This window comes from Fusarium venenatum (genome assembly GCF_020744135.1).
Source record: "Fusarium venenatum strain MPI-CAGE-CH-0201 chromosome Unknown EDB82scaffold_3, whole genome shotgun sequence".
In the NCBI taxonomy this organism is placed as follows: domain Eukaryota; kingdom Fungi; phylum Ascomycota; class Sordariomycetes; order Hypocreales; family Nectriaceae; genus Fusarium; species Fusarium venenatum.
The window spans coordinates 1,251,605-1,272,400 of NW_027072131.1; the positions used below are offsets into that span (position 1 = coordinate 1,251,605).

Here is a 20,796-nt window from a genome sequence, read left to right on the forward strand (position 1 = left end):
TGACAAGTTCATGCAAGTCTTTATCATTGTTTTATAAAAAGGTTGGCGAGACAGACCGAGAAAGGACGATCAAGCAGTTCGTTGCGATATCTGTTTGATATCATCATATTAGGATACAAGACTGAGGCTAAGATTGGGTTTGCATAGCGCCCTCATAGCACTCCAGAACAAACTCCAATTCACAACGATGAACACGAATGGTGCATTTCAAAGTGATGTGTTTTTTATTGTATATGCTCATAAAACCAATCTGCCATCTGGGTAAACATATCTTCATGTCTTCGGCCTAACGACTGGTAATCTGGGGTATAACTACTGCCATGACTAACTCTTCTTTCTTGGCTCGGCGCTTCTGTACATGCTTGGATCTGATCCAGAACCAATGTAATTCTTACTGACTATGCCGAATCTCTCCAATGATTTCTGTTGTGATCAATGATGCCCCGCCAATGAACAGTATCATAGGCACAATTATGTGCTTTGTGTTCTGGGTTCAAGTACCGAAAGACGGTCCTCAAGGCTCTACTAAGGACTTTGCGTTTGGAAGATGAAATGCTCATTTCTTCAGTTTAGGTAAATTGGGCATTGCCCGGCCAGCACCCTATGACTTGGCCGCAGCGGCAGCAGCCTGGTTCTCTCCCTTGAGCTTAGCAAGGAGCTCCTCTTTGGCTTTTAGCTCGGCGAGGATCTTCTTAGCCATATCCTCAGCCTGCGTCTGCGCCTCTGCTAGCTTGCGTATCTCAGCTGCTTCCGTTTCCAGGCTGAACGGCTGTCCCGGCCGGTTATGCGCCGGTATCATGGCGGAATGTTCCCAAACTTCGTTGTTGTCCGTGGGGAAAGGTGGTGGTGCGCGCGTTTTGCCCTTGCCCTTGCCGCCGCTGGGCTTCCATCCTTTGGGTACGGCGCCTTGGGTAAGGAGGTTGTAGAAAGCTTCGTAGGGTTCGTTGAAGAGCTGTTCTTCGTAGCTCCATGAGCAGATCTCTCCGTTGGATGAGATCATCGCTTGCTTCTCTTCTTCGTTTCGTCCGTAGGGATGTAGACGCAAATAATGATACAAAGTCTGTGGCTTCTCGCCTGATTCGTTGACATAATAGAGCTTGATTGTTATATCGAACTCTCCCCATCCTGTTTCCTCGACTGTGAAAGGCTTTCCAGGTTCACCCTCGACCACTATTCTCTGTCAGCATCGGTTTGCGCAAAGGCTTGGAGTGGTCGCATACTTCGCACATAGTTGGGGATGGATTCGTGGAGCTTGAACTGTACACGGCGCAGCCAGTATGTGATATCGGTGTCGTCGAGACCTTTGACAAAGACCTGCCATGAATGCGTGTGGTTGTCAGGAATTCCTGCTGGTCGTGGATTCGTATCGGAGAAGGGCTTTGCTGTGCTTCCTACGATAAAAGGCCGGCGGACTTGCGTTAGTTTCACGCGTTTTCCGTGCTGATTTTGGGGCGCCATTATGTTTATTTGAAGATTTTGTTTATTTGTTTCGGACAATGTATCGACGCATGGGATTTAGAACGACGTTGATGATGCGACTGTAATTTGATGGTTGATGGTAAAGTAGAAACCTACCTGTGGTTCAGCCTCGTAGGTGGAATGTTTTACGCCTCAGTGGCGCGACCAATAATCGTAGGACAGCCACAAATTCATGCAGCCTCGACAAGTACCGATGATGATTTCATTGATTTCGCTCTCCCATCGATCGAGAGCTTCAATACCACGTCGGTATTTGGACTGATACTCAATTGTCACGTCACAACTCTTTCTTTCACTTTTCCTTATTTTCAAGAGAAGTAATTCATTCAAAGTGCTTCATCTCAACTTCACCAATCCTACTAAACGAGCCTTTCTAAGCTCTGAAGCTTCCTAGCATACATCGCACCACTTTTATACCAGCACCATGTCAGCTTCAAAGAAGCTTGTTGTTTGCGGAGGAACAGGATTTTTGGGCTCGCGTATTTGCAAATATGCTGTAGCTCGAGGTTGGGACGTGACGTCGATCAGGTAAAGCTCACAAACATCCCAACCCACCCCAGACAAGAACAACAGCTCATTATTTTACAGTCGTTCAGGTGATCCTCGATGGGACACCATCAGTGCATCTCCTTCACCTCCACCTTGGGCACACAAAGTGAGCTGGGAGCGTGGTGATATTCTTCGCCCAGCTACCTATGCCCCGCTACTCAATGGTGCCGATTTCGTTGTTCACAGCATGGGTATCCTTCTAGAAGCCGATTACAAGGGTGTTCTTTCAGGCAAGGAGTCACCTGTGGCTGGTCTTCAGAAAGCCTTTGCTCCCATCCGCGATCGTGGTGTGGACCCTTTGGCTAAAGGGCAAGGCGAGGACATCAACCCCCCAAACCCAAAGGATCAGTTCACATATGAGATTATGAACCGCGATAGTGCAGTTACCCTGGCCAAGCATGCTGTTGCTGCCAAGGTCAACTCATTCTGCTACATCTCTGCTGCAGCTGGCGCTCCTGTTCTTCCCCAGCGATACATCACGACTAAGCGAGAGGCTGAGATCACCATTGCCAACAAGTTCCCTGAACTCAGGAGTCTTTTTGTCCGTCCTTCCTTTTTGTTTGACAGCTCACGCCCAATGACAATGCCGCTGGCTGCTATGGTAGGTGTCGGCACTGCCTTTAACGGCTTGACAGGCAACTACTTCAAGAACTTTATTGGTGCCGCCGGCGTCAAGCCCTTGAAGGTCGAGGCTGTTGCCGAAGCAGTAGTTGAGGCACTGAGTGACGAGAGTGTCAAGGGAGCTATTGAGGTGCCACAGATTGAGGAGCTTGCAAGTAAAGCTTGGAGAAAAACCATGTTGTAAACGGTTCTGATGAGATAATGTATTAAAAGCAAAACGCTAGACTGAACAATACCCGAATCAACCCATGACGTAACCTGTTGTATTCCCATTCTCAGATCATTGTTCCTCGTTCGAAGCTATCCCTGATCTCCGCAGTGTATTGGTTGTAGAATCGGGACAGCTTTTGGTTGAACTGCTTGTTCTTCTCGTTGATGTAGGTCACGTCGCCATCGTCTCCATTCTGTGCCATACGTTCCTTTCTCTTCTTTAGTCGCTGTTCCTCTGCTCTCTGCAAGTCCGCCACCAAGCGGTCGACTGCTGCCTTGTCTGGCTTGTTTTCAGTAAATGTCGTAGAATCAGCAGTAGAGTAGAAGGAACCGTCCTTGTCTACCGCGATGAGCTCGCCGTCCTCGGTCTCGACGATATCCAGACCGCCTGATGCCGCTGCCTTTTCAATGAGAGCCTGCTTGTCCTTTTCGTACTTCTCCACATTCATATCGATGTTCCTAAGTTGTCGCTTGTATACTTTGTTCGCTTCTTGTGTAAAGTCGGCGAAAGCGTTGTTGTCGCGACGAGCCGCCTTCTTCTTGAGTCGCTTATCCCATTTCTCGCTCTCGTCGACGGTCCAGTCCCACGCGCGCTTTCGCTCGAAATCTCCGCCGGATTCTTCCACGTCTGCTTTGAGTAGTTTGTGTGATGCGATCGCATGCTTGCGGTGTAGGGCGGTGAGTTGGCTGGGATCTGTGGCTAATCTTTGCGATTCGAGGGTTGCCTCTTGTAAGTTTTTCTCTGACGAAGTCTTGGCTCGTGCTTGAAGGGCCTTGAATCGAGCCATACGATCTTGTGCTTTTGATGCATTATCGGGGGCGCTTTGTTGCGTCGTATCATCCGTCTTTTCGACGGGCGAATCCTTTGTTGGTGTACCTGAAGCCATGATGTTGATGTATGAAGTGGGTTTGAGTGAGTGTGTCGGATTGATTGATTGAAGGATGAAAGTGGAGTGTGACTGAAGGAAGAAGTGTGCTACTGGACAGTGCTTTTATGGATATTGTGGAAAAAGTCATCATTAGACTTTGAAAGTCAAAAATATCGAATTAAAAAGTCGGTATTAGACTTTATAATAAAAATTAAATATATATATTACTTACTACGTAGAAGGAATTCAGAAGAGCTTTCTAAGTTTTAGAGAACAAAAATAAAAATCCTAAGAAGCCTAATTTAAATGGCATAAGCTGTCCTCCTAATTTCATCTTTCATGCGGCCAATTCTTTTTGTACCCTAGTCAGAAGGGAGTTTGTAGTTTCTACTGACTTTTATTTTCTTGAGTACCAAATAAGTATCGCAATATCAATCTGGCCCTGACCTTCATGGCTAGAGTTCAGAAATTAATGTGTGCAACAACTGATAGGTATAACCAAGACAAACACAGCGGGCGCGTCTAGAGTGACTGGGCGAATTTGAGACGGGGTAACAGGGCAGAAGCTACCACTGACTTAGGTCAACTTGGGAATCTAATTGATACAGGCCATGAGACTCCCAAGCGAAGCACAAGATGTGAACAAAGATATAATAGTGATTCAGTTCCTTACTAGGTAGGATATGCGTGTCGCATACTTTTCAAACTAGAGGAACATTATTATTTCTCAGTTTGTGGCATTATAACTTCCATAATGGACGAGGTAAGTTCAGCTACCACGCTAAGCATATTACACTAATGTGATTCTTAGACCTGTTAAATCAACCAAGTTCCTGTTTCTATTGTTACCTTGGAAGAAGTAAACTTAAGATTCATTCTCATAATCTCGAAGAAGAGAACATAAAAGGAACTCAATGCATTGAAAGAATACATGTATGTAGTCCCCGATTGAAACCACTAACTGGTCACATCTGATACTTGTCTGGTAAATGTCGATAGTGAGTTGCCAGATACTCAAATGTATAGGTGAACTTACTCTATTTAGCCGCAGCCCTTGCAATCAGGAAGACGAAACTAGAAATTCTAAAGATATTTTTTACGGTCCAATAATTCCAAGACGAGGTCAATGGCAGTCGCTAGAAATTTAAGAGGGAGATATAATGTTCGACTTGACTTGACCTACAGTTCTGTCAAGAACCCTCCTGCTCGCTTGGCTGAATTTGCGGGGTGACCCGCTCCTTCCCGCTTTTTAGAAGCAGGACTAGGGCGAGAGCACCTGCCTGAAAGATCATTCTCACAACGAGCAAACTGTCCAAAACGAACCATTACCAGCAGGGGTCTATTTCACTTTGCGGGGGTGATGATTACGTAGTAAAACAGCAATCCAGGCGTTGCAAAACTGAGCATCCTTTGTTTTCTTCCCTCAACAGAAAACAACTCTCCACCTGACACTTTCCTCTGCACCTACACTTCCTCAAGTCTGGCGCTGGCGTTTGCCATGCTGTGAGGTCGGATAATCACCAAACCATCACCTTCACACGCGCTGCAGTACCTCTTCGCAAAAATGTTTCGTCAAGCAGCAGACGGAACCTCCAAACTGATGGGGCGGCGCAAGATGTTTATCAAAAAGACGGATCCAAGGTCGGGCGAGATATATTATGTCCTCAACAAGTGGTCACACGCTCCAAAATCGCCTCCAGAAAACGATTACTTTGAGGCCAATGGCCTTCTGCTTGACCTTGACGACATGTTTAGCAAGCACGTGCGACCAGCTACAGAAAAGGATGACATACAGGCACTTAAACTGTGGTCACGAAATCCGAAGGAAAAGGCCATTCGAAAAAATCTTTACAAGCTCGAAAAGACGTTGGACGAATCGAGGTTGAGGGTCTTCGAAGCACGATCGAGACCATTAAATTCCTGGCGACTCGGAAGCTACGACGTTTTCTCCGCGGCTCTCCGGGCCCCATCACGATCTCCACTGATCGGCTACTCGCAAGGCGCCATTAGCACTTCGACTGCCGAGACACAACCCAGCAAGCTCCACCTGCTTTGTTCGAATAATGGTATTGAAGCAGAGGCTCTGCATAATGGTGGTTCACTGCTTCTTGAGCGGTTTCAGTCACGATTAAGCTTGTTCAAATCCGAGACAGGTCCTGAGGTTTCTGCGAGCCAGCTATCAGAAGTACTGGGGAGCCAAGACTCGCTCACAAGCCTTCGCAGGCTAGTGTCGCAGTACTTATCATGCAATCCTAATGGCATCGCTTTTTACCAAGCACACAACGCTCAACAAGACTCACAGCTAGATCTATCTTTGGATGTTCGAACTGCGTGCGAGAGTTTCTGGCAGCCAAATGTCCCGCAGAGTACTTGTGACCTTTTAACTTTTATTGGCAATCTTGGACAAAGATTATCAGCCAGAGAAGAGCATCTAGGAGGACCCTTATGTGGCTTCGGAATGAAGCTCTCGGCTGAGATTTGCGTTCCCACGATTTCTCACCAATACTTGAACATGGGATCCGAGATCAACCACTGGAGCTCCAGCGATCAAGGAATAGGAGACATAGTCCAGGTTCTAGGAACATACATGCGCCACTTCACCACGGATCCTGAGTCAAACAAGCTTGACGTGAAGGACCGGGAGGCGCTCCTGAAGCTATTAGTTGGCGACGTAGATCAAGAAGATCCCCCGACGGTTCGATCGCTTATACTCGATTTGTTACAAGATAAATCCAGAGAGGACATGGCGCAAAAAGCTTTGGACGCCTACCGAGCCTACATAGTCCTGCTTGGTCATTTGGGGGCGGCGGCCCTGCTCGAGCACGAAATACACTTTTTTGCCGCTGGAGAGATTGGAGGGTCAAGAGACGGAGATAGACTAGAGGATTCAGGACACCAACCAGACGCAACCGTTGCTGAGGCTTTTCAGGTTGCAATAGACAATTTAGCTGTGCCTCCAGACAAAGCTGTACTTCCGGCAAACCTCGACTTTGCCGGCTGTGTCATGCTAGATCTGAGGGCTATCGGAAATTAGGCACCGAGTACAAGATGACAGTTGGATGAAAGATTTTGCGTAGCATCGGAGCTGCCAAGTTCCATGATAAATGGATGGGTACGGCTTATGCCTCGTACAATAAATTACTGAGCCCGGAAATATGCCGATAACCTTGTTGAAGTGAGGTGAGACGGAGGCAGGGGAAGAAAAATACAGCCCAATAGGAGATTGTGGTGGAACCTTGACAACGGATCACTACTGATACCAGACTGACGGGTCGGTTCAATATGCTTATTATCAGCTCAGAACGGCCCCGCCTGACACAAAACACATCTTGAAGAAATCTGGAAATGAAACGTCAAAGCGACAATCATCCTGTCATTAACACTATCGATCCTGAACTTATTAGTCTGGGTGCAGTAGATCAGAAACCTACGGGGCTTCAGACAGGTGGGCTCCACCCCATTCAGCCCTGCAAACCGCCCCAACGGGCAGGCCGATTACCTTTGAGTTTATTCTACTCTGTGAATCTGAGCTGAAATACAAGCCCGTATAACAATTGGTGATTTCCTCATTCTGAGTCCCCTAGCTGCGTCCAGCTCCCTGCTCTGCACGAATCACGATCAGCACCCAACGGGCTAGCAACGCCCGCTGGTGCCACGAGCAGCTCGGGGGCATCCGTCGTCTCACCATGGTTGACCAGCTAGCAACCAGGAACGCCAAGGTTCTGAGCGCTGAGTGGTTTTTGCAGTTCCTGCTTCATCCAAAGTGCGCTCTCACCCGCTGCAAGTGTAGTCCTTGACGCCGTCGAGTCGTTTGAGGCGTCGGACTAGGAAGTCTAGACCTCGCAACAAGGTCAGCCCCGGATAACGTCTGAGCCACTCTCATCTACCGGCAAGGTTATGTGGTAGCCGGAAAGAAAAACATGAGATTGCTCTGTAGCATTTCTCACCGCAATGGGCTTGAGCATTTCTGCCCCCCAGCGGATCCCTCCTGGCCCCTGCTCATGAACGATCAGCAAGTGTCCATCTTCTTTCTCGTCCAGCGGCCTAGCACCGTCAACCTTTCTCTCTCTTCATCACACATACGGCCATTCTTCTTTTAACGACGATCGCCCAGGTCAAACCTCGTTCGTCTCCCGCGGTCTGAGACTAACAAATAGGCCAGGAGAGTATGTATGTAGCATCACGGTGGCAGCCATGATGTGGATCTCAATCTCTCCCGCCAGCCAATTTCGCCAGAACCTCACGGTTCTATCATTATTGTTCCTTTTCGTCAATCTCACAGTTCAGCAAAGGGATCCCATATCAAATTTCTGCCGAAGATGGGGACATCAAAGTGCTGTGGTAGATGAAAAGCTTTACATCGGCGGAGGATTGGTCACCTATGATGGTAGTTCAGGAACACCACCGAACGTCTCGAGTACGTGAAAATTCCTGACTCGCGACGGTGGGTTACACCGTTTGTTTCTTAACTAATTCTTTTAGATCCTTACTTTCTCTACCATGATTTGAGAACTGCCGCCGGTACAGGCATGCCTCAGCCATACGCGAATTTGAGTAAGAACTCGACAGTACCAGACGTTAGTGGTGGGATATTCTGGCCCGACACTATCAACAAGAAGATCTATCTCTTTGGCGGCGAATATAACGATGTGACGCCTTGGGACTTTGATCTATATGCATACGACATTATCAACGACGAATGGGACAACCTCGGAGTTTCTAGGACCGACAATATCGTCGGACTCAGTTATGGAGCTGGCGTTTCCATTCCGGACCGTGGAGAGGCTTACTATTACGGCGGATGGATGAACAACGCGACAGTCCCTGATTGGGGTGATGCTCCCCAGGTACCCACGTCGAACCTGGTGCGATACGAGATGGACACGAACAGCTGGTCCAACGACACTGGCCCGGATGATATAGGTCGTGCAGAAGGTGTCATGGTCCACATCCCTGCCGGAGACGGTGGAATGCTTGTCTACCTTGGAGGAATCCGTGCTACTGATGACGGCGGTTGGGAGGGCCAGCCGATGGGACAGATTATCCTGTATGATGTCCTGAGCGGCAAGAGTTATTTCCAAAATGCAACGGGCGATATTCCAGAATCACGTCGACGATTTTGCGCTGGTGCTACGTGGGTGGATGATCAATCTTCCTACAATATGTGAGTTTCCCTGACCGGATTGAGCGGATGGCTTTCTGACAAGGATGTTCTTTAGTTACCTGTATGGAGGTGCTGGTCAAGAAGAAGGTAGCGCTGGATTCGACGACATTTATATCCTAACACTGCCCACGTTCACATGGATTAAAATGTACCCCAATGAGAATGGGACCGGAAGCTACCCCCATCACAGCATGTCCTGCAACGTGGTAAACGAGGCCCAGATGTTTGTTCATGGTGGCTTTTTCCCTCTCAACAATGACTGCGACGTTCCGGATCAATGGGGCCTACATGACGTCTCCCTTGGCAGACAGAACAAGAACAAGTCACCCTGGATGCTCTATGACCCCGAGTTGACTCAATACGCTGTCCCAACGGACATTATCTCGGTTGTGGGCGGAAACTCCAAGGGCGGTGCAACCAAAACAGCGCCGGCAGGTGGCTTCGACCACCAAGATCTCAATGCTCTTATGACACGAACAGCTTCAGCGGGGACACGAACAGCAACACGAAACGTATCCGGCGCGACTGCGACGGGGGATTCCGAATCGGAGAACAAGCTGCCGACTGGGGCTATAGCAGGCATAGCGGTCGGCGGAGCAGTTGTTCTTATAGGTATAATTTTGGCGTCGTTCTGTCTCATTCGAAAACGGCGAGCTCGACGCGAACGAATTGGATCTCAACAGCCAATGGCGCAGGATTACAATTATCACCACCCTACGCACCCGTCCATCGTCTCAAACCAGTGCTCGTCTGGTCCTTGGAGCCCGCAATCATCGAGCTTCAATCCTGCGAGTCCTTTCGCTAGCCCTCAAGCGGCTCGATCATATACGGGGCCACCAGTGGAACTTCCATCTGGAGATATGGAGGATACTACACGTGGCTCGCCGCTTACTCAAACAGTCACAACAACACTTGAGCCAAAATACGATGCTCATGGGAATCTCTGGGTTCCTCAAGTAAGCACGGTACAAATACCAGATCAGCTTCACTCTCCAGGAAGCCCTCCTTATTACGACGGGACTGTGGGCTCCAACTCGTCGAAGAATGGAACAGGATACTTCACGTCCGATGGTCCTCAAGAACTTGCGGCCGAAAGACACACTTCCTCTGTTTCAGGACAACCCACCCACCAGACATATTATCACCCATAACGGCCCTAACATATAATCACTTTCTTTTATTATGCCTGATACTTCGGGCCTGACGTCTTAGCTTTTTTCTTAATATCAGTATCATGAATGAAGGGGTTTATGGAGTATTTTGGATGGGTATAGCATGCAAGCGGATATTTCAGGGAACATCAACTTTTGTAATCATGGCTCACATTCACTCCCTTGTGAGCCTGTGTCTTATCATATATATCATCGTCTGCTTTGAGGTTTGTGGTTTTTGTTTTGCTTGGTGCATAGCGAAGACGCAAGACCCAAGGCTCAAATGATCAAAAGTTCAAAAACATTAAATCAATATCGTGCTGGGCACTTGACAACAATTTGGTGTTTAACGCTCAATGGTGACCTGGCAGACTTATGCGAATTCATCTGCAACAAGATACCTGTATATTGCGAAAGACATATGATCCATATTCATGCAGCACTTCAGGGTATTCTCGGCGTGTATGTTAATCTGCCGCATTACGTTATCGTCTGATGATGAGGCTAACACCAACACGTTAATTTCTTGCCAAAGAAAGGGGAATTGAAGTCTACTCAAGACCAGTCTAAAGTCAAAAAGAGTCAGCACAGACTATAGCCACACAGTCCAATAGCCAGGGGCTTATTGTCATCGCAGTTTTTGCCCCGTGGCTTCATAAGTCTTGGTCCTTCATGATCTGTATTAACATGTACCAGTGACTTTCTGCGAGTACCATTCTATCCTATTAGTTACGGCCTGAACCAAGGTCATGATTTCAAGACACTCTATGCAATGGCGGTGTGGTGTCATATGAGATCATCATGGTCATTACATTTGCCTTATGCCAAACAACGCTATTGAATTATGTAGAAAGAACACATCTTTAAAATCTCGTGAGGGTTCTCAGCTCATTGAGCTCACCGTAGTTCGGTTTCCGAGCTAGCGTAGTTGCGTGCTCCAACTGACGCGCATGAAGCCTAAACAAACGCCCAACAATTAACGATTGGGTTCTCTCTTCCGGATATAACAGGTCGAAGACAAGAGAGGGTGGACTATTGAGTCATTGTTTACTTGCATAGAGGAAGATCGAGATGAGTACAATTTCAAACTTGAATGGCTTGTTTAGTCTCGATTCACCGCTTCATTAGCAACTTTCCATACCAAGGTATTCATTGCCCTAAGATATGTGTCGTGCATGATGCACCAATAGACTGCCGGCATGTGTTGGTCAAATTAGTACTGTATGTCGTACAGGAGGAGTCTTAAAGCATTATATTGTTGGGAAGGGGAAGAAGCAAGTTTATCGGCAAACTCAGGCAGGGTCTTTTGCCAAATTAACGGACTGGCACTAAAGTTGCAAGCTCTCGAAACTTATAACTACGCTGTGTCGTCTAAGCTTTCCTTCTTATGTGCTAATCAGATGAGAAGGATGTTCCACGTTCTATCATTGCAGTAGATACTGAATGAACGTTGCGATGGATTTGATGTCTGACATTGCAATTTGGGTTGTGATACGATAACATAGCTTCTTTAATGAATGAATTGCAAGGCGGAACAGCTGTGCTGCAGGCACATTGTCAGAGCCTTTAGTCCTTCTTTAGGCTGAGCAAATGATGAATGACTCGGCTCTTGAATTGTGTCATGATCGCGACATGAGGGGCTTGAATTACTCGATGTTGATGGACCATCGGCAGTTGAATACTTGCTGAGACGCCATCATTTGGACAAGTGACACAATTAGTTATATAACCTAGAACTGTACTTGTGCAAGAGGATGGCTTTGTGACGTTGATCGTTTCGACTGTTGAGACCTTTACGGTTCGTCAAGTCTAACTGGTTGAGTTCTATGTCCGATACGTACACTTGGAGGCTGGAGCAGCCACACGCAAACAATGATGTGGCTCAACATAACATGACATGACAACGCGTAACATCTCCAGGGTCCTGGTGATGAAGACTGATGATGCCATCGTCTTCAGTCGTGACAGATGAGGATCTGCCTCAAGTGCCGAATCTCAAATGACTACGCAGACGTGGTCAAAGCCAGTGCATTGTAGTCTCGGTCTTGCCCCGAGGAGGAATGACGACAAACAGAAGTGATGATCAACCTTGAAGATCCCAAGGACGGTTCCCTTCTGTAACAGAAGAACTAGAGAATAGTCTTATCTATTGGCTACTTTTATTCGGGGTTCTTATGGCGCGTGCTCACTTTTTGGTCCCTTGATCGCCGAGCCTGTAAGTGAGCGTGGGGTAGTGTGTGGTCCAAAATACATAGTTGCAGTAGCTATCGGGAACTTTGTTGGTGTGTGGAGGATCACCATTTACTGGATATGGTAAATCGGCCTCCTCTCACCCCCCATACTTGGAAGGATAAGATGGCTGGCTGAATAACTAGCTTGACCAGGCATGAATGAGAAGCAAGACCGAGATAAGCGATCACGAGCATGTTCACATGAGGGGGGATGAATCATAGAGGGAGAGAGGCTCATGAGTATGGGATAGAGAGGATGGGGGTGGTTAGATAAAGGATGGTATCGTGCTATGTCAAAGATAAGGATTGGTAGATATGGATAAGCGATAAGACTTGATTTCAAGATAGAGACGTCTTGGTCCATCAAGGAATACCCGGTATACACTCTACTTGACAGGCAAATATATATTGAGGTCTGTAGGGTAATATAGAAATGAGACTACAATACATCATGGTCCGCAACCCTTGGTGTGCCGATTTATAACGCTACGTGAGCGTTCTGTATTCATTCGCAAAAACATAACTTCTCCAGGGCAGCCATTTCGAAGGTTGCATCGGTGCAACAGAAATATGAGGCGATCCGTGACGTGCATCAACACGAAAGACATAACAAAGCATGCAACCGCAAACGGCAGCTTCTATTCAGATGCGATACGTGGATTTCTTTGCGTATATCCGTTCGGGTGAAATCAAGAACTAATGACTATAGGTGACATTAGACGATATCAGGCGACAAGTTTCTAGTCCCGCATATTGATTAATGTCATCGGTGAGAATACATACCCATACCCTATGAAATCAAAAGACAAGGCGCTATTTACTGACAAGATGTAGTCATTTCTCAATATTGTCTATATGACGCTGATCTTTAATCCTCTCATATACTAAGCGGGTAAAAGCATGTCCGCCACCTCCTTGGCCTTGCTTTAACTTGATGATATGCCAATATTGTGTTATCAGACCTAACAACTTGCCTCGGTTCAATTATAGTAAGCCCTATTTAGTAAAAGGGCCAATACCTTGCTGATATGACGAGACTTTGGTGTACCTGTACAACGCTGAAATGGCTATGAATGTCTCAACTATTGACAAAACTGGAGGAGAAAAGCCTTGGCCACTGTCAAAATCTCTTTGACAAGCCGGGCCGGTCCCGGTCGAGACTGAAGTCGGCAACTACAGTACCCCCAGCTTCTGTCAGCTCCATGTTGAGAAAAGTAGAGGACCCTAACTCTACACGGCAGTTGATCTCCGTTAGCTGGAAACACAGATCCTACTTCTCCACGCACTCGTGGTCTCCATTCACGACTGTAAGAGGCTTATTTAATGGATGATGATAAGCAAGAAAAAAAATCTTTTGTTTGCGCCGAAGTTATCCGCCCACTATAAAATACATGCCTAGTTAAGCGAACTTTCAACCAAACAGCAGCGTGGGAGAACGACTGGCCCGTGGTGTTGAAGCCTTGACCCAAAGGGACAGGGATCATGGATATAGACAAGGTGAGACTGCGGCTCATTCGAGAACGTGAACAACCAACAAGGTGAAAACTCTGCCTTTTTTGACCTTGAGTCTAATTGATCTTGACCTCCAAGGGGGCGACTAAGTCGACTCCGCAACAACGACAACGACTGAAGGGGTCAACGTTGGCGAGCCTCAAGTGGAGTTGTCTAGAGTCTCTTCAGCAAGGACCATCGTTTAAGATAGCGAAAGACAGCTAGACAGGTAACTAAACAGCGGAACTGTCAACCGGGAGAACAGTGCTCGGCCGCTCTAATGCACAGGCTTGAGGCCCCGGATGGACCATTATCTAATCTACCCTTGCGCGCATCGTATGCGACCTCTACAGACGTTGACCGTCAGTTACTGTTTGCCATGTGTAAGTGAAGACCCAAACCTGACCGAGAACCCACAACATGGCAAGCTCATATAATGGATGGCCACTGTTGACGGGCCTCAAATTTGACCGAATTGTTTCACAACACATAACACAATAAAAGAAAGGAAAAAAAAAAAAAACTTCCTTATCATAGAGTCACAAGCCCCCCTCGTCAAATTGGCGGAGACGGAAAACCAACAAAACGGAGCCGGTCAACGGGAGACAGTTCCTAGGCCAAGACGAAACGCACGATGTAAGGTCAATGGAGCCCCCAGACATGCTGGCATTGGGCTTTTCCCCCACATTCATGCTGTACTATATACCTTGTCATCCATAAATCCATCTCCGTTTCCATAATAGTCTATCCCGCGTACTGGAAGCTCGGTTACGAGAAGCTGGGTCTTGTTGGACGTACATACAGAGACTCGACTCTCTGATCATGTTTCAACTCGGCGGTCAAGAAAGATGCAATGTAACAAAGTGGATGGATGAACACGTTATGACACGCGGTCTCGTCCTTTTGTTTCTTCTCTCAGACCCAGTTAACAAGAGACAAAAGTAGTAAAGGAGTGCCTTTTCTTTTCTTTTCTAGAGCACGTCAAGTTAATTACATATTAGTCTGATTCAGCCCCACAACCTGACTCAGCTGAGTCGCTCATAACCCCCAGATATTAACTGTTAGTCAATCAACACTTGACAGTATAGGGCAGTTGATACCGTACCGTAGCTACGGCCCTCCATGTTAGTTGGGATCAGCCCCCGCAGTCTAGACTAATTACTCCAAGCCCGGGGAACCATCTCAATACGAAAAACACTTTGCCTGTCTTGTAATAAAACCATGTCATGTCATGTCCGTCAAGCTAAGCTGAGTTATCAGAGAGGGGTTTCTCAGTTGTCAGTATCCGATGACGGAGGCAACAAGTTGTCAACTTGAATAATAGTAAGTAAATAAATGATAAACAGGAGCGGGGTTATGGACGGCATCCGACTCGGTTTGTCTCAGTTTCATACGAATGATGAATACATAACATGGATAAATATAAATATAGTACGACTTCAACGTCGTCTTTTTTATGTAAGTTGTTTATGCGTTTCATGTGCAATGATGTAATCCTCAGTAAAACAATCGAACAAATCGACACATGTTCTGTGAAACTTTACAGCACTCCATCTTCTCCTCTTTCCCAACCAATATATTCATCAGTGAGCCGTTGTTGAGCTACGTAATCCGTTATGTGTCACGAAACATACTCCTCTTTGGTGGCCACATGGTTAGTCTGATAGGCTGTCTCTGCCTAGAACTTGACTATTGCTTCTTGTTCGGGGACTTTCTTCTTCAACACTTCGCGTGCAACACTCATTGGATGTCAAAGCAAGAAATGCAGATCATTCAAGCTGCTCATAGCTTAGCGGCCTTGTTCCCGCGCACACGCTTTTATTTCTCTCACACACAAGACTTTGCCGGGCCGCGAAACTTTCGGGAGAATGGCATTGTAGAATGGAACGTCTAGTGTACGAAATAATTATGGTGCGAACTAGGACATGTTTTTTTGCGTAACAAGTTAGTAGACATCAACAACACATGCATCGTGATGACGAAACGTGCTCTGTATGGTGGATGAGACGAGCTTTATCGCAATCCATTTGGGCAAGTTCAGTGGTTTTAGTGGCCTATCGTAGGCTGTGCCTGGTGCTAGGAGGTACCTACAGTAGAAGGAAGCGGGGAATAATTACCCCCCCAGTTGGTCCCCAGGGAGGCAAGTGCAGGTGGATAGGCAACCCCCCTCAGTCTCACTAGAGCTAGAGGCACCTTCCACCTTCCTTCCACTGATAATCTATTTCTCAACGGAACGATGGACGGGCATGACATGATATGGCGACAGCAGCCCCTTCTCCTTCTGCATTACTTTGTCGTCAATGCCACTAGTTCATGGCTTCGGTTCCCCAATCTTCATCATCATCACCTGCCCACCACCACCACAGCAACGGGACAAAACCACCATGATCATCAAGTCTAAGCGTGAAGCGCCCACTCTTTCGCCCTGAACCCTTGAACCCTTGAGAAAAAAGAGTTGATGTCCCTTTTAGGCCGTGCCAAAACTACGCAGACGCCCCCCTTCTCTACGAAAGCCTGTGCTCAGTATCCACCCCCAGTCGACAGGCTTTACTTCTGTGCTTTGCTGTATGGAAAGGCGTGCCTGGCATCGTCCATCCATCCATTATTCAATGCTACTTAGCGCCGATTGGGATAAGGACAGTCAACATGTATCATCTGTGTAGCCTATCGTTCGTTCTTCTTCTCTGTCCTGACTGCTCGCCAAAGTAATGATACGGCACGGCACAGCAGGACTTTTCTTAGGACTTGAGTTGCGTGCGTGCGGCATGGCTTCTCTACGGTTGTCATGACGAGATTTGTCTGGCTGATTTCCTCACAGGCAACGCAACGCAACGCTACTTGCTGCTGCTCTTGCGCTAGACTACGCTACAATGGCGAATGGTTACTGCACTCTGTCGGTTCATTATTGATATGCACATCGATATGTCCCTGGCTGGCGCCTGATAATGTAACCCCGATGCCGTTCCCGCATCAGATGGCCAGTGACAGTGTTCCCGCAGATGGATGGATGTTTATCTATAGGCAACCAAGCAGAGGATAGATACATACCTACAAGAGGCCTCGCTTCCCCAGAACTTACCATGACAGATGTGGTCAGTTCTTGATTGCCTATTCATCAACCCCAACATATACCTTGTTGAACCTAAATGTACCTATAACCCTACCAAGGTTGCCCATCAACAAGCTGATCACCAGCAATACATGCATCTATCTATATACAGTACCCCTTCTCCCTTATCCGCATTCTTACTCGTTGCTTCCGGTCAGAACTATCACGTCTGCTGATAGTGTGACAACGTCTGCGGATATTCCATCAGTCAACCTGAGACAGTTTCTGCATCAACCGACGCCTTTACTCATGCTTGCGCTCTGCCTCACAACTTACGCATACGTCTGATCTGACCCATTACCAGAGGGGCCCGGAATACAAGGGCTTAAACAGCCGGCATCCTGACGAACCCATAATTGCAGTTTTCGGCCTGTTATTGGGAACTATCTGCTTGTCGGTGTCGGTCAGTCCCTGTCCTTCGTCGCTAGTAAAAAGACATTCAACGGGGTATCCTCAGAGGATCCTCTATCCGTTGTCCCAGCTGCCCTGCCCTGCCCTGTGCTGCGCTGTCGCGCAATCCGATAGTCACAACTCGCAACGTTGATTGCGGCGGGCTATTGGCTCACTTCTTGCGGGCGCTACATCTCCGCTTTCGGCTCATCGCTCATTCACCTGTTCGATCACGACAACCAAGGCCCGAGTCACCAGGTGCCTACCTCCAACACAGTACTTAACACTCGCGTGCCCCGACTTCGCCCGTTCGCAGGTTATCAGCTTTGCTTTAACCTGCCTATCTAATCGACCGAAAACCAACACATTCGCTTGACAGAAAGAAAAACATCAACGACACCATCTGCCACCATTGCCCTTTCAGCTCCTCAACGGATCAGCCAGCGCTAATAAAGCGGCTCTTTTCTGGCTACTGTACCTTCCAGAGACCTACCCACTCGGCTAAATTTGACTTACACGACACTTACACTACTGTACTATCGCGAGTCGACACTCGATTTATTCATACCGCCTTCATCCTGCGGCCGAATAAGACATAGCACGGCATCGTCTCCACGCTGCGGATCTGCTGTCACCGTTCCGGTCCCTGGGTGGTAACACATCATTGAGTCTACCTCTGATCAGTGGATTTTTTTTTCTGGAAGGAATTTTCATCCCATCGAGATCTAGAAAACCAAATTGCATGGGCTTGCCCAACTCGATCTTGAGTCTAAAAGAAGAATTACTAAACTGGTCTCATCTCTTATTCGACGCCGGGTATTTTTTCCCTCGATTAGCCTTGCCCTACTCTGTCGGTTACAGCACGTTAGTTATTGTGTTCGAGTCGGTCACTGTTTGTTCTACGGTTGTTCTGGTCGCTTCGTCTCCATTTGCAACACAACTCACCACTCGGGGAATTTAACATCCTGTTGTCCTTGCACATGCCCATGCGCGCTTCTAAACACAATTTGCCACTCTGCTATACCCTGCCATCACACAATTCTCGAATTTCTCCTGAGACGGTCAAGCTTGAGAAAAAATTTGCAACCACCGTTGCTTCTGTCATCCTTCACTATCCCCCTGTTTATCGAATCAGGGAGTAAGGAGATCTTTGGAGCCTAGGCTAAGTTCCGCGATAAGGCCCCCCGCAGTCGAACCACACTGGACAGGCGGTTTTCTACCCTTACCGTACCTGACCACAGGCGGCCCCAGCTGCTCTAAATATCTGCATACTCCACTGATTTACAGTGGTACCGAGTACTTACGGTCTGTACTTGTACTTGGGGCACCTTGTTGACCTCCAGGTTCACAACTTATCATAATTATCACCGGCCCCCCCTTCTCTCAAATCCTTTGACTACCTTTTTATTTTATTTTTATCACCAGAATCTCATCCTTTCTTGTTCTCTCCAATTGTCATTCTTTCAGTCCAATACAATGCACCACAGCCGGAGAAAGTCAGGGCACGGTCTGCCTACTACATCTTCGACCGACGTACGAAAAGCCGTTACTGCATCCGACCCTACAAAGTACAAGCGACCCGTCATGACTCGGAGGCACACACCACAAAAACTCGGCCGCGGCCAGCGTGAACGTGAGCGCGAAAGGACAGAGTCTTGGGAAGATGAGAGGGAGAGTTTCCCGCAGTTTTGGTGAGTCGCACGTCATCCCATGGTGTTTCTATCCCCCTTTCCATTGGTATCATGAAGCTTCCCTGCCTGCAGCCCTGGTCACGGTCACGGCGATGCCGTCATGTCCAGGTACCATGCAGCTGGGAACAATATTGGCTCTTAAGCCATGGGTCATGGAAATTCCAGCGAACAAGAGAAGAAAAAAATATACTAACAAATTTGACAGCATGACGTGCGAAAAGCAGTTCATCCCTCATGATGACATGTTCCTTTACTGCTCCGACAAGTAAGTACTAATCCCGCTTAGCGGTGGATCTTGCATGCCAGTCTCAAGCATAAATGCTAATTATACACTGTAGCTGTCGAAAAGTCGACCAGACCGCATCGCCACAGCCGGCTTCTTCGGTCAACCATTACGCGTCTACAAACTATCCATTCTATTCTGCGGGACACCCGGAGCCTAAAGACATCATCCCGCGAGCTTCTCCTTCACGGCCCAGCTCGATACTTTTGGGTTCTCCACCAACCACGCCGGGAACCGGAGCGCCGACCTACCAACATACTTCGGCCATTTCGGCCCTCCGTTCCCTCAATGTCCGGCCCCCGAGCCCTCCGTCACCCACTGGTAGCTCCAGCAATCTGTGGCCTTTTAGCCGCAGTGCTGCGACCAGCCCCTACAACTCGTACAGCCGGCCTTCTGCGCCGTATCTTTCATCGACGTATGACGGAGGGTACTACGGCGCTGGAGGCAGCGGATACAACTATGAGGTGACTTCGGGCGGAATGGACCGACCGCTGCCTTCTCGCCAGCCCAGCACCTACTCTCGACCCAAAAGCATTGAGCTTGTGACACCCCTGTTCGGCAGATGATATGGGTGCACTGTGCTCAGTTCTTCAATGACGAACGACATGTTCGTTAGAAGAGCCTATGCGAGCACCGGTTGATTGTGGAATCCAAAATGGATTGGACAGCCTGGTAGCACAAGCGAAGCTGAAATGCAGAGGACGTGGTGGGTGTTCTGCTTGTGTCTCACAACACAACCGGGGCCTCGGACACAACCCCGCTGCCTGACTAAGATTGGTCTGCCAACATAACCACAAACCCCATGGTTTTGCGGGGTTTGCAAGTTGCGTTTGCAAGGATCATCAAATGTCCTTGCGCTGCGCTGCCATGGACCTTGTTCATGTTCGTGGAAGGTCTGCGCCCCGGAAACAAGTTTCCAGTTCTTTATGCCCACCTGGCACTGAAGGAAGCACAGCACGCGGTGTGTTTGTGGGTTTGCCGTCCTGTTTTCAGGATTCGTGTTTTTTTATTGTTTCTTGCCTCATAATGCCTCTTCGGGGATGCTGACTGGCAGCTCCCTGGCGCTCAAAAGTTTTTTCTACTCTCTGTATTCTGCATCAACAGCATTTTATCGATCTCAGACCGAACGGCGTTAACCATCTTGTTTTTTTTCTTTCTTTTTTTTTTAATTCTTGTCACACTTGTCACTGTTTTTCTGGGCTCTGACAATCCCCTGCCTCTTCAATCCATTTTAGATACAATACATTCTCCACGGTCAGATGGTCTACCGGCCCCCAACTAATAGCAAGACATGGGTCAACACCCAAATGCTTGTAAAGAGTTTGGTGGGAGCCAATGGCTGGACTACTGGGGTCAGTTTTGTTTGAACTTCTCTTGCAGGGACTTGTCTTGCCTGAAGCTGGATTCATGCCCGGGCAAGGCATGGCACGGTATCACACGGTGTGGCATTGACACTATTAGCATTAGTATAGACAACAGCATTTGGCGAGCGGTGGACTGAACAGGTGCATAAAGTTACCCCTTTTCAATGGTCACTTTGACGAGGGATGCATAATTA

General features: G+C 47.8%; 6 protein-coding genes across 6 annotated transcripts; 4 read left to right on the top strand and 2 right to left on the bottom strand.

Moving 5' to 3' along the window:
* Nucleotides 1-112: 112 nt before the first annotated feature.
* Nucleotides 113-1,554, bottom strand: EDB82DRAFT_503713 (protein AF-9). Its single transcript, XM_025726625.2, has 2 exons — nt 1,221-1,554; nt 113-1,170 (listed from the first exon to the last, which is right to left on the bottom strand). Exons 1-2 carry the CDS (start codon nt 1,456-1,458, stop codon nt 602-604), a joined length of 807 nt encoding a protein of 268 aa, XP_025581173.1. The 5' UTR covers nt 1,459-1,554; the 3' UTR covers nt 113-601.
* Nucleotides 1,555-1,903: 349 nt separating this feature from the next.
* On the top strand, nt 1,904-2,833 carry EDB82DRAFT_432652 (uncharacterized protein; the record flags this gene model as incomplete). The annotated part of the gene is made up of 2 exons (XM_025726626.1): nt 1,904-2,007; nt 2,068-2,833. The coding sequence occupies 2 exons, from the start codon at nt 1,904-1,906 to the stop codon at nt 2,831-2,833; spliced, it is 870 nt and encodes a 289-aa protein (XP_025581174.1).
* Nucleotides 2,834-2,878: 45 nt separating this feature from the next.
* Nucleotides 2,879-3,955, bottom strand: EDB82DRAFT_211981 (SYF2 splicing factor-domain-containing protein). The gene has a single exon (XM_025726627.2). It carries the CDS (start codon nt 3,744-3,746, stop codon nt 2,925-2,927), a length of 822 nt encoding a protein of 273 aa, XP_025581175.1. The 5' UTR covers nt 3,747-3,955; the 3' UTR covers nt 2,879-2,924.
* A 1,337-nt stretch (nt 3,956-5,292) lies between these two features.
* Nucleotides 5,293-6,762, top strand: EDB82DRAFT_526260 (uncharacterized protein; the record flags this gene model as incomplete). The annotated part of the gene is made up of 1 exon (XM_025726628.1): nt 5,293-6,762. One exon carries the CDS (start codon nt 5,293-5,295, stop codon nt 6,760-6,762), a length of 1,470 nt encoding a protein of 489 aa, XP_025581176.1.
* A 1,163-nt stretch (nt 6,763-7,925) lies between these two features.
* Nucleotides 7,926-10,043, top strand: EDB82DRAFT_546485 (uncharacterized protein; the record flags this gene model as incomplete). Its single annotated transcript, XM_025726629.2, has 3 exons — nt 7,926-8,145; nt 8,211-8,892; nt 8,948-10,043. The coding sequence occupies 3 exons, from the start codon at nt 7,926-7,928 to the stop codon at nt 10,041-10,043; spliced, it is 1,998 nt and encodes a 665-aa protein (XP_025581177.2).
* Nucleotides 10,044-18,483: 8,440 nt separating this feature from the next.
* EDB82DRAFT_212137 (uncharacterized protein) lies at nt 18,484-19,922 on the top strand. The gene is made up of 3 exons (XM_025726632.2): nt 18,484-18,955; nt 19,161-19,220; nt 19,294-19,922. Exons 1-3 carry the CDS (start codon nt 18,741-18,743, stop codon nt 19,802-19,804), a joined length of 786 nt encoding a protein of 261 aa, XP_025581180.2. The 5' UTR covers nt 18,484-18,740; the 3' UTR covers nt 19,805-19,922.
* Nucleotides 19,923-20,796: the final 874 nt, after the last annotated feature.